Genomic DNA, 13,402 nt, shown 5'->3' with positions numbered 1-13,402 from the left:
ACTGAATTATTTTTTTACTCATTTTGACATTTCTCCAAGAACATCTTTTGAGATTAAGCAAACAAATCTATTCTCCCCACCTCTCCTCCCAGCTTTAGAGTGAATTCTTCAGCAGGAGCATGACTTTGGGACAAAGTTACAGTCAAGAGCAAATGTAGTTCAAAGACTGATATAGTAGACATTTATCAGATAGATGTATATATTTGGGTATATCTGAATCTTGTGTGTGAAATAATGATGTTTGTGTATACTTAGTGTATCTTACATTACACAGAATAATCTGTTACTCCAAGCCTAACAGCCAGATGGCTTCTGCTGTAGTATTACTGTATTACACTGAGGGAGAGAGAAGAACTTGAAATACAGTGGCTTGATGCTACAGCAGGTTTTGTTCTAATTTCTTTTACATCCTTAACATGTGTAGTAAATCTTTTGTTGTATAATTTGTGCGTTGTACTTAAATCTAAACTACAGGGAAGATCTTCCTGTATCTAATTCAGATATTTTTAAAAGTCCATGCCAATGTGAGTATAAAAATTCAAAACCAATGTATTTGTAAAGTACCTGGCAGATAAGATGAGATAAATATAACTTTTTAAAATAGTTTTCAGTCTAAGCAAGGTAGGGGTGAATGATATATATAGTGAATATATGGGTGAATGATCATATAGAGATGGGAATGAGGGGTTTAAGAACTGTATGAGAATGAAAGATAGTTTCTTGAAAGCTGCTGATGGGAACCACTCCTCAGGTTCTGTGTTCAGACATCAGCGGTGGACTCCACAACATCATTATGTTCCTTTGACCATTTTCTAGAAATAGTTTTTCCTCTGTGTGCCTTTCTGCTTTTAGAGGCATTGCACTGCTCTTCATAGCACTGTTTCTTTGTGGCTGTTTATGGTGTTTTCTTGCCTTTGCTTTGTCATTGCTGGTTTGCCTGCCTTGTTCTTCAGGTTTGCATTTTTGTCTGCTTAAGCCTTGAATGCTTCACTAGAAGTTAGAGTATGAGGTTAGAGGGAAATGAGTTTTGTCACTTCTTTTTTTAATTGTTTGTGAAAGACGGGAACATTTCAGGATCTCCTCAGTGTTAGTTTGTTGCTGCTGCTGTGTCTTAGTCACTAGATGAACTTTCCTCTGAGAGGCTGAATTATTCTACGTGTCTTTTTACTGGTGCTCATGCTGGTTTCATTCTGGCAGGCTTGACTTATTGCTGGTTTTATACTAGAATGCTATAGGAAAATTATATGTCAAAAGCATATTGAAAGAATGCAGATAAGTTTGAAAATTAAAGTCCCAATCCTAAATAAAAATAATAGAAATGTTTCCTGTTCCTTGGTTTCCCACCCAGCGCTTCTTTGCCCGTAATCCCAGAAATGAGCTTGAAACTCTTCTGTTTCATGTACTGTTATATATGTAAAATGTTAAAATTTTTTTTAGATCAATTTCAGCTGGAGCAAACAAGAGCCTGCCATCAACTCCTTCCTTCTATATTTCAGGCCCACTCCCCGATGGATGGGAACAAGCTATGACCCAGGATGGAGAAATTTACTACATAAACCATAAGAACAAGACCACATCTTGGCTAGACCCAAGGCTTGACCCACGCTTTGGTAAAAGTTCATCTCAATTCAGAATTCTTGATTTGCTTCAGTTCACTCAGCTTTAATTTTGCAGGCATATATTGAAAATCTTTCATAGTACAATTAAGATATATTTTGAGTTATAGAGGCCTTATTTAAATTATTATTATTATTTTTTAAGACAAAATCTATTAGCTTATATCCTTCAGGACTGTATGTTACCCAAGTTTCTAATGCTACGGGTTGGTATTTTGCCATATGATCCATACAGTTCCCCAGAGTGGTTACATTCAGAAATTACTTATTGAGACAGTTTCACTCAAGCTCACTTGTCCCTTTAAATTATCAAAACTTTACTGCAGAAGAATCTTTTAATTCCTAAACAAATATTTACTTTCCTTTGGGCTATTTTAAGAGGGCATTGTCAAATAATAGTTCATGCTGTTTAAATACACTTGAAACATATACCAGCTTATAATTCCAGCTTGTCACAGTGATTGTCATGACAAAACTTTCTGTTTTAAACAATATGATGAGGAATTACTAGTTTTGTTGCTCCTACATTAATAATCTTTTTGTGGGGTAATGATTACGTAATATTGGAAATAGAAATAGTAACTTAACAATCACAAAGTCTAGATGGAGAAATTCAACAAAAAAGAACTTTTATATAATTTTTTCACTAATGTGTTTGATCTGTATGAAGAGCAGAACTGTAAACTCTTCTGTAAAATATTGGCACTGATGACTATGAATAGAAGTCACATACAATGTGAAGACTTAAACTACTTTCGTAGGTTGTCCAAGTGATATATTTATTACGGCATTACAATTTCTGGTTTTTTGTAAAGCTATGACCTGTGTGTGTCAACCTTATTAGCTTGCCCTTGATTTGTTTTCCCAATAACTTACTATTTTCAACTCCTTTGGATTATAGTTATTTTTCCAAAGCCATGGAAAAACAGTAGGAGTGAAAAAAAAAAAAAAAGAAGAGATCATTGTGGTTTTCAGGCTTTACTCTTGGACTCAATGCAGCTAAATGAAAACAGTGTGCAGATCGCTGAGTAGGTCAGGCTGAGGGGATGCAAAACCTTTGAAGCTTTACAGGGGTTGACCTAACAACAACTGTGGGCCCCTTTTGGGAGAGGCATTAACTCCATGAATGCCATATAAATACAGAGCTGCAAAACTCAACAGTCACTTTTCTGCTTTGTTTTCTGAAATGTCTGTTAGAAATTCTGCATTTTTCATTTGTAGGCTTGAGTGCTTACTTAAAACATCCATTTACTCCTACGGAACACAGATTGTCACACTTTGTTTATAAACTGCTCACCAGTTTGTAGACAGGTTGAACCACTATGCAACTTGAGCCCAAAGGTGGGGTGTCAGCTTTGGCAAATGTCCATGCTGGCTTTAACACCAGCCAGAGCTACAGACCTGTTTGCATGTTGCAAGAGTAGTGTGTGGGTAATTTGCAACTTCACAATTATTTAGTATGTGAATAAGGCTGAAAAGGAAGCAGTCATTTTGAAAATCAGTGTTGCCTTTTGCAATTGCGTTTACTCAGGTAATCTTGCAGGATATCTGTTTTTCTTTACATGCATTACTTTATAGTTTCCAAAGATGAGCTGGAATTAAAAAGGGGTGTGGAAAATGCCTTAATGGACAGAGGTTGTGAGTGACATGAATCTTGCTTTTCACAACTATTTTGTATTCCCGTAAATAGAGCGGTCCAACTCTAAGGGCAAAAGCTGCTTGTCTTGTGCATACTGAAACTCCATCAAATGTTAAGGCTGTGCAGTTAAACTGAAAGAAGTTAGAAATGTCCAAAAGACTGATTAAGGGTTTCTTGCTGCATAGCTTCCCTTTTTGGGCCCACTGTGTATGTGTATCCCAGACAGACTTGAGTACATGCCAAAGCTCTTTATTTTGTGGTCGGACTTTTAATCTGTTCCAGACCTTTTCAGTCAAAGAGCTCAAGTGTAACTGAAAGGGGCAGGAAAGGAAAAAAAGTATGTGGGCTCTTCTGATCTAGAGTGACGGTAAATAGAGACAAGCTGCTAGCTGCTGTTGAGCTTGAAGGAGTTTTCCTTGAAAACCTATATTTTCGTTGTATTGTGGTTTATGTTTTTATCATTTGAGCCAAGAAAATTCTATTCCTGTTGCTTTCTTACTTGTGACCTCCTTAAGTCACTCCAGTCAAGAAGAAAAAAAAATCTGTTTGACAGAGTTAAATTACTAAGCCATGCATTTATTTACCATGTGGAGATCCTCGACAAATATGTGCTGTGACCCTAAATAGCATGTGAATGACTCAGAAGTTTACCTTTCCATGCTTAATATAGGTTGAAATTTCTGTTGGTATTTTTCCCCTGAGGATGACCATACCCTTTTCTATCACTGTGGTTTAATAAAAGGGCTTGGTTTTAAATACTTTTGACTACTAATACGTCCAGAAGCAAAATGAATTCATCTTTGTCTTGTTGAAGCTTTTGTTTATTACAGTGATGCTAATGGGATTGAAAATGAAGGAGGAATTAATTTCTCCCTCTGCCACTTTCACCAATCTTAAGAACCATTGAAGAAAACAAAGCTATTGAATGGTATGTGCAAACATACTCCTCTGTTCCAGTATTCAGAAGCAGAAGGTATGAAGAGTCTTGCCCTTATTACTTCTGAATTCCCAGCTTCCAGGGAGACAGCCTTTATGTCTCTGTATGTTCCTCATCAGATGGAAGCTTTCATTCAACTTTACTTTCTCTACTAGGTGTGAATACAGCTCTTTTTTAAATAGTACTTGGAATTTTCCATTATTGTGGCTAGAAAAGAGAGAGGGGAAAGAGAATCAGTTGAAAAAAATTATTTTAAGTGGGTTGACTTGGTATGGGGCATTTTGGTATAACATTCATGCTTTTAAAAAAGAAAATAAAAGAATGTAGTCAGTATGTATTCTTTCTTGGAGCAGACTTTTAGAAATAATGCATCAGAAAAGAGCCTCTATCAGAATAGCTGCAGGGTAGGTTGTGTCTAAAACCTGAGTGCTCAAAGTTGAAGGTAAGAACTTTGTTCCAAGACTCAAGTCTAACATATTTTAAATGAGTTAGAGGTCTTTGGCTACACCACTTAAGTGTCAGTGGAGTCCTGTGGCTTAGACTTTTATGCTCCAAGTCTACAAATATGACTTTAAAACAGTTTTGTGTTAGGGCAATTCACAGACTTTTATATCTAGGAAACAAGTATGAAAAGAGGGTCTTCTTACACCAAGCACAGGCAGTCATAAAAGATGACTTGGGATCAAAGGAGTTGGGATGGGAGGGGTTTGGTCCCTAGGCCTGTGTCAGCAGGATTCTTGTCTAGTGAAGCATCTGGCAAAAACATGCTGTCCTACCTTCTCAGTGCCTTTGCAGGCCTCACAGTGAGATGCTTCAAATTGCCTTCTTTTTGGTTTGTTTGGTTGGGTTTTTTTTACTTAGAAGAGGTTTGGTTTTTTTCTTTGAGGGAATTGGACTGTCAGGTTGAACTTGTCTTTTGGGCTGTTTTGTCTTTTCTGCTGTTGATCATTGGTCATTCTTCACAGATCCTACTGGATTTTTAAGCCTTTCAGATGACATAATGCACTTTCTTGATACTCAAAGAACATCTGGATAGGAAGCAGGTCAGCTCTATATTCTGAGTGGCTGGAGTTGTTGAAATAGAAGAACATCTGCTTCTCCTATAAAATCAAATTTCCTAGAACCAGTTGAAGTTTAAAATTGCTCAGTTTTTTTGCTGTAAGTTTCTAAAAATTGGCTTTTGTATCCAATACCATTAAAGAGATTTTAATTCTTATTTGTTTGCCAATGATAGGACTTGGTTTTGAAATGCAACCTTAAATAATTTGCCCTTTAAGGGTGCTTAATATATTAAATTCAAAGATTAAGTTGAAGTGGGAAAATACTGGAAACTGGCAGTTGATTTCCAAGACTCTGCTGGTTTAAGTTTGGTGTGGAGATGTTCCTACTCCAGTAGAGTAGTCGGAGAAATGTCTGTAGCGATTTGAGTAACACAAGATATTGTTTCAGTTTCCTTGTTATTTTATTCTAAACTTGGATTTTAAAGGCTTGTAGCTAGTGGTCATACCAGTGTTGCACACTCCCAGTCTCTTTCCTTCTGGTCTTTCAATTGTTGGAGCTGCGATAATGGGGTATGAAGAAAAATATGTGACCTCAGGTTGAAATCACTACCACAACTTTATCACTCCCATGACTTTATCACTCCCACTTAGAGATAAAGTTAATAATGTTCTTTGAAGTGCCGAATTAATTTCGGATGAGGGGGAAGGTAAGGCAAAACAGTGTTTAATATCATTATGGAGAGTGCCATAGGGGCTCTGTGTACAGTAGTTGCTTGACTACATAATTAGGAAATGAAATAAAATGGATGATGACAGTATGATTATAGAGAATGCACATCAGGTTTTTATGCTTCCTTTTTTTTTTTCTAGTATAAAAACATTGTACCTTTGAAAAAGTGAAAAGAGCTTGTTCAGAAACACTGTAGTAAAATGTACACCCCATTGAAACATATTTATCATTTCTGTTTAAAGAAAAAGCAAGCAAACACACAACAAGCTTGAAATTCAGTTAAAAGCTTAAGCTTTACAGCATCTGCTAATTTGTAAGTATCAGAAATTAAAAGGAGGTATTCTGTAGTGTTGCTTTCTTATTCCTTACCTGTCTAGCACTTTGTTTAATATATGTCCCTTCAATTTAGTTTGTAGGAACCTTTCAAGATGCAGATTTTTGGACAAGATAGAACTGGAACTCTAGATAGTAAAATGAGGGCTTGGCCTTTGTCTAGTTTAAAAAAAAAAAAAGCCCAGACCTTATGTCTGATTGTAGTAGCATTTTAGATTTCTTAAGTTCCAGACCTGCCTTCAGTTTTTTGCACAAAAAGCAGAGCATGAGCCACAAGTGGTTTTGATCTGCAAATGCAATGGCATATCCTCTTTACATACTCTGTAAAACAAAAGAGGATTTGACTCAAATGAAAGGGTCTAGTGCTATTAGATTTTTCACTTCCTTGTCTGGTTTTCCAGAAGAACAGTTTCAGGAGATCACTTAGGATGCGGTAAAGACTTCTGTATTTGATATGTGTGTCAGAGATGTGAACACATGAAACAGCATCAGTTTTCAGTGAACCACTGACTTCTGTCAAAGCCTGCTGCAAATCTGCAGAGACAGATAAAATTTCACTGGTAAGCATCTTTTTGTAAAAGGCAGGTGCTGCCTTATGGTAATGATGATAAATAATTATTTGTTGTGTATGATTATATCAGAAAGTCTTGGTTTGTTTGAAAGCAGGTTGTATTTATACCTCTTAACTGAACTCAATGAAGAAATCACTAAATCTTCCCACAAGTATTGTGTCAGGATGCAGTTACCTACTTTTGGTAGAATATTTCTAGACTATTAGAAAGAGAAACCCACACTGCTCTTAAGAATTTATCAGGATAGTAGGCTTATGTAAGTTTATGCCTGGTTTGGGGTTTGTTTTGTTTTCAGAGTAATTTAATCCTGTTTGAGAAAGGAGATTTATTGCTAATGATGTCTGGGTGCCAGTAAAAATCACGCATGCTTGCAGTGTTGTGCTAAGCAGCTGTGATAGTGAAAGGAAACTGCACTCCAAATAGGGACATTTTTTCCACCATATCCTTCTAATACAGCAGTTTGCACTTCCCTGTTAATGAGCATACTGTGTTAAAAGTTGAAGGTGGATGGTTTTGAACACAATTCATTATCTGCAATCTAAATATATATACACACAGTAATTATAGTCTATATCTAATCATATATGATCTTAAATTCAAAGACACGTCAGTTTTTTTGTCTTTGAATTCAATCATGTTGAAACATGATGGTAGTTTCTTATATATAGACGTGTTTCTTGACAGTATACTGTTGATTTTTTTTTTACAGTAGGTTTTACTGGATTTTGAAATTTCTGTTTAACCATTTCTAATGGGCTTATGACAGAAATTTAAAAAGAAAAATGAAGATGTGCAGATTCATATATACAGGGTTTGTCCCACTCAAATAAATTAAAGGAAACCTACATTTAAAAAGTTATCACACTATTTTTATAAGAAATTGTGAATAAGCTTGTCTTTTCATTAGTTAACCCAGGAAATATTATGTGGTGATTAAATAGTGAAACTGTTCACAGCTAATAGCCTTATGTAGACTCTTCGCTGATTAAACTTTAAATTAATTAAATCTAACATGTGGACTAGCTTTCATTAAATATATTTTGCCAGAGAGTCAGTGGACAGACGTATGGGGCTTTGGTGAGCTCAGATTCCTGCACTTACTGTAATCTTCAGTGTTGCATACGTAGAATTTAAATTTAAAATTTAGAAAAAATTCATATTTCTTCTCGTAATCTGTCCAATGCAGTGTGTCTTATATAGTTCTGTAGTACTAATACTTACAGAGTCAGTTGCATTCTGTAAGTCAAGTAATTTAAAACTTGTTTAGTCTTCCAAAATTAAAATTGATTAATTTTTAAAAAGTGAAAAAGTGTTGTGTAAAGAGTTTAAAGAGTGTTTTAGTAAGATCCCATTATTTAAAGAGTTTTGTTTTATATGTGTGCACTGAGCAAAAGTTCCTAAAAGCTACTTATTTAACTTGCTTTACTGCTGAATATAATTTATATTTGCTTTTCTGCCTAGCCAGAATATTTCAGTTCTTCTGAAACTGGCATACATTGAGTGAAAGTGCTTTATAAAATCTGCTGTTTACTGCTATGAGAGGAAAAGAACTGACACAGCATTTTACTCTGGTTTACTTATCAGTTGTTCAAGAGTCTAGCTGTATGTGCTGGTGTCTTAACAGTGCTCCTGTCAGTCCAGCTATTACACATCTACATTTGACGATACAGAAAGTCTTCTAAAACAATGGCAGATTTATCAAAGAAGAAGGAACTTAATTTATATTATTTCAAACAGCAGGTGCAGTAGTGGTAGTGAAACAAAAATTAAAATACTGATTCAGTTTGAATGAAACTAGTTGATAAATGCAGAGTAACCAATCTGTAGTTTGGACATGATTATGTAATAGGTTTTTCGTTGGATATATCTTGCTTTAACCAAAAGTTCAGCTCAAGAGTCTTTGAATATGTCTGTTTGCTAAGACACTAAGATTTGTTTGTACACTTAATGCAGCGAAATGATCCCAGAGAACAGTCTGTTTGTGGTTTCCCCCATATTCTAAGATCCAGGGCTGTCAGATTAACCAGAGACTAAAAGCAATGGAATATTTTATTGTGCTATTTTTTAGGTTGTTTTATAACACCAGCATTATAAAACTGTGATTGGGATTTCCTTAGAGAAACGTAGCAATGTATTATAAAGTACAATCCAGAAACACGACTTACATGCTGATTAAACAACAAACTGTTGTACCAAACCTTTCTTAAAAAGTCCCTTGGAATGTATTTTTATTACTTCTGAGACTCTTTTAAATCCTGCTGGTATTTTTGTTTTTCTTCACAGCTCTTTTAAATGTAATCAAAGAGGATTTTTGCTTTTGTTAAAGTGTTGCAAACTAGCACCAGGTAAAAACCTGATTATGTCCAAAAATAATGCACAATAGCTGTCTAGTTTCAAAGTGAAGCTGAAGGGGAACAAGTTTGATTTTTTTTAGTTCCCCCAATGAAAACATTGATTCTTATTAGTAAGGACAGTCAGCTATAGTATGCTCACATCCTGATCTTTTTTCTTGTTGTTTGTTCAACTAAATAATGTCTTCAAATTTGCAGATTAAAATTAGGTTTACCTTTGAAGGGTGAAATTATACGTAAGAAGGAAACAACTTCAAACATTCAGCTGTGTCTACTAATCATTAAGGGTGCAGTCTTTGCATGTAATTCTGCATAGGGGAGAGGTGCTGTGTTACTGCAAACTGTCCCTGGGACTTGGGATTTTCAACTGACAGAGGATCTTGAGAGAGAAATTAGCCTCTTAAGTTTGAGTTGTTAAAAATTTCTTGGCTTTTTCTTTCTAGCATCAATGCCTGGTAATTGTTTCTCTCTCGATTTTGTTTTTTGGGTTTTGGTTGTTCTTTTTTTTTTCATCAATGTAGACAACAGTCTAAACCTTTTTCAGGAATTGTCAGGTATTTTCTGGTACAGTACAGAAGAGACATTTCTGCTGCAGACAGTAGAACATTTAATGAGTAGCATTTGAAGTCCAGTAATTTTGTCAAAACCGTATTGCAGCAATTGCAATTGACTGCAGATTGTGAAGCCATATTTTAGGACAAGATCTTTTTTATTGTCTTAAGTTGCCCGTGTTTTTTAACTTGTCTGCCCCTCCTCCTCCCTCAAATCCCCCCTCTTCTAGAAACAAAGACTTGTTTGTTCCTGCTCTGCCTGTGAGGTCTTTGCAGCCTCTGCTGTGTGGGTGCAGAGCCCCTTATTTAAATGCATTCCATAGCCATGGAAGGTAAGGAGCAGGATGCATTAGAAACTGGTAAGTCCTAGCTGATAGATAAAATGAAGCTCTTCACCTTTGAATTTGAAGTGCTTGAAAAGAGCTGTGCATGATCATTACAATGATGTGCTGATCATTACAAATGCATGAGGTATAGAAAAAAAATAAAATCTTCTATCTGATAAGCATCTTTTTTAGAGTGCAGATTTCTGCCGTCATGTCCTGGTAAATAATGGGGAATAGGAATGTAAAAAGAAAAAAAAAAACCAAAAACTCACCCACAAAACAAGCAAGCAAAAAAAATCAACCCCAAAGCAAGAACAAAAAACTTTAAAACCCTCTGTTTTTTCCTGTCACTCGAAACAAGATGTGTTTCCCTCCCTCTTTTCACTAATACTGTGTTGGAAATTATAGATAATTACATTTTTCTTTGAGTTTCCCTTAAAGATAGCACACTTGTGTAATCACCAAGGTGTATGAAAATCATCAGTACTATATTTGTGGTTTTTTCACCGGTTCTTCATTTGGATATATTAAGTCAGTAAAATTAATTTAGCAGCATCTTCTAATATCCTAACTTAGCTTAATTTCATGGTTAAAAAGAATTTGCTCATATAAAAATATCTCTATGATCTGTTCTATGGACAGTTAAAAATCTTATTATTTGAAGTCTTTTGTATTTTCTTTCTTGAAATAATAAAATGTTCAGAAACATCCTTTTAACCAAAATTTGTGAATAATAATAATTATAATTTAAAAACTGGAATTTTAGATTCAGTTTCCAAATAGTTACCAAATCATATCATTAAGTTATCTCCTAATATTTATTGATGAATTTTAAGTATACACCAAAGTCTCTGTATCTTGTGATACTCCTGCTTTAGATATTCTTTTAGTTAGAAATATGACTTTCAAAATTAACATTAGAGGACATTTTGGGGATCTAGGATAAGGGAATAAAGTGAAAAATATCAGAGAAACATGATTTATTTCTTAAAGTTAAAATTGCAAAGTCAGTAGATGAGAAGAATGGAGCAAACAGTGGTCAGAGAGAGCAGAAATATGCAAGCAGCTGTCAGAAAGACACACATACATAACATAAAAAGAGCAGAAAGTGGCAGAGCAGGAAATGCAAAGCTGCCTATTTCTGGAAAAGAGATACTTGTATGGTGCATGCAGGAAAAACAAATTCATAACATGTTGAAGGAATGTTAGTGATACTGCACTGAGGTGTTTAACTAAGGTTGGACACTGTTAAATGTTTATGAGGTTATCTGTAACATGACTTGCCTGTGAACTTCATTGAGGTAGGACACTGAAACCATGATTCATGGGGAAACTGGGGACTAGACTATAAATGGAGCCTTTTTAACCAGAAGAAAATTTACATTTTTCAGCTTTGGATACTTTAATTTTACAAGCTAGTTTGCTTTTAACTTAGATATGCTCATTTCGGGTGATTGTAATTTTCTAATTTTTCTCCCTCTTGACTTTAAACTGTAATTGACCTTCCATCTTGTTTAATAGCAGGGTATAGATCCTGGAACTTCTAAGAGGTAGCACAGACTTTGGATAGGGTTGCAGAATTAGCTAAGCAGAAGGCTGTTTTCTGTTGTCCCCTACTAATCCCTTCATTTCTGCTTATAAGGTGAAAGAGAGTAAGATATATGGGGCAAAAGGCATGGTCCTGGTTCCAGATTTGGAGAGAAAGGAGATCTGTTCCACATTCTAGCATTGTCATGTCTAGCTTGTCTAAAACTGTAAAAAAAAAGCCTTGATATGCAAAGGTTGTCTAATTGCTGTCAAGCTTCCAGCAGATATTGTCCATTGGAGCTCCTGGTGCTTGTAGTTAAATGTTCGCTGTCCACGTCCTTACAGGACTGCTGTTAGAACTTCTGCTTAACAGTTTCTAGTGTCTTGGGGCCAAACTTCCTGTTGCTGGCCTAGGGACCACAGCTAATGTGGCAAATCTGGTTAATTGGCTCACTCTGGTCACCTTCTGTCCTGAAGTTCAGTTCTGATGGTGAAGTGGTGCTAGATGTCTCGTAACATCAACTGCTTGATTTTAGGCTTTGAACCACAGGAATGTCATTTTGCCACTAACTTTTTTTGATCCTGGGTCAGGATGAGACTTGTTTAGAGCTGAATTTCAGCCCTAGTAGTTTCTGCTTGGTACTGGGATCCAGTTTCTATTCCTACTTCACAGGTTCACCTACCTTACAGGAAGTTTTATCATATTAGCAATCATATGTATGAAGCCCTTTAACAAGTAACTGCATGAAATACTATTTCAAATCACTTTAGGCTATTTGACAACATTTTATGTGTTTTGGACTCATGAAAATATGACCGTTCTGCCCATTAGACTGTTAAGTCTGTGCTGGGTCAGTGGATTAGTTGAAAGGGTTTACTGCAGAGTTTGGTTTCTAACTAGTTTAGTATTATGTGATAAATATACGTTGGCTTTCTTGGAACAGAAGAACAGCACTACTGTACCTTAAATTGAACACTCAAAAGACAGTGCAGACTGAAGAGCTTTTCAGTTTTTTTTTTTGTGAGAGAGTTCTCCTTTCATATGGTAGTTAGAAATGTTAGTATTTCAGGATTCCTCTATAGGATGAAAACATTAGTTCAGACTTAATTCTACAGATGGGGTTTTTTTTGCCCCATTTCACCCTGTCATCCTAAAAGAAGCTCTCTTTTTTTTTTCTTGGTTTCTGTAAACCATAATCCCCCCTTCCCAGAAAAAAAAAATTAAAAAAAAATCCCTGCCATTCTCCCATCACTGCTTCAGCAAATACAGTCTGCAGAGTTACTGTGACTGTTAACAGATTCAGTCTGTTAGAAAGAACAAGATGGAGAGCTAATTCTAAACTGAAAGCTCCTGGAAACATCGTAATACAGCCAGCCATTCCCACCCTCTCTTTCATTCTAGGAACTCTAGTGCCTGTGTTGACTTTAAGCATATTGGTGTCATGTGAGGGAGAAATCAGGCTTGTCAAATAGGTGCATAAAATAAAATTGTCTTAGGCCTTGCCTTTATAGGGGAAGAGGGAGATTCTCATGGTGCATTATGCTTACAAGATTGCATTTTGTCTTCTCCACTCCCCAGGAAAAATACAATGCATAGTTCTGAGGGGTAAAAGAAAATGAAGCGCTAGCAAAATGTTTCCTATGTTGATGTCAGTATTTATGGCTGTATAATTTATATGCAATTTCTGTACCAACTCTAATTTTGCCTGCCAAGAAACTCTAAATGAAGCCTCTAACTGTAAAATCTTGATGTGACAAGGATGTGAATGCTGGTTGCATGACCTTGCACCACAATGTGTAGCTTTTAATTGTTTTCAGT

The 13,402-nt window shown here is 35.7% G+C and overlaps 1 protein-coding gene across 4 annotated transcripts in view; it reads left to right on the top strand.

Annotated features, from left to right (window-relative positions):
- The window catches only part of YAP1 (Yes1 associated transcriptional regulator), an 87,557-nt gene that overhangs the window by 55,940 nt on the left and 18,215 nt on the right, over positions 1 to 13,402 (top strand). For all 4 annotated transcript variants that reach the window (XM_058845814.1, XM_058845798.1, XM_058845806.1 and 1 more), the window contains exon 4: positions 1,497 to 1,610. In XM_058845814.1, coding sequence (XP_058701797.1) covers positions 1,497 to 1,610 — 114 coding nt within the window. The remainder of the gene's footprint in view (positions 1 to 1,496; positions 1,611 to 13,402) is intronic.

The sequence above is a fragment of the Poecile atricapillus genome, chromosome 1 (genome assembly GCF_030490865.1).
Source record: "Poecile atricapillus isolate bPoeAtr1 chromosome 1, bPoeAtr1.hap1, whole genome shotgun sequence".
Classification (NCBI taxonomy): Eukaryota; Metazoa; Chordata; class Aves; order Passeriformes; family Paridae; genus Poecile; species Poecile atricapillus.
This window is presented reverse-complemented; position numbering and strand designations above follow the sequence as displayed.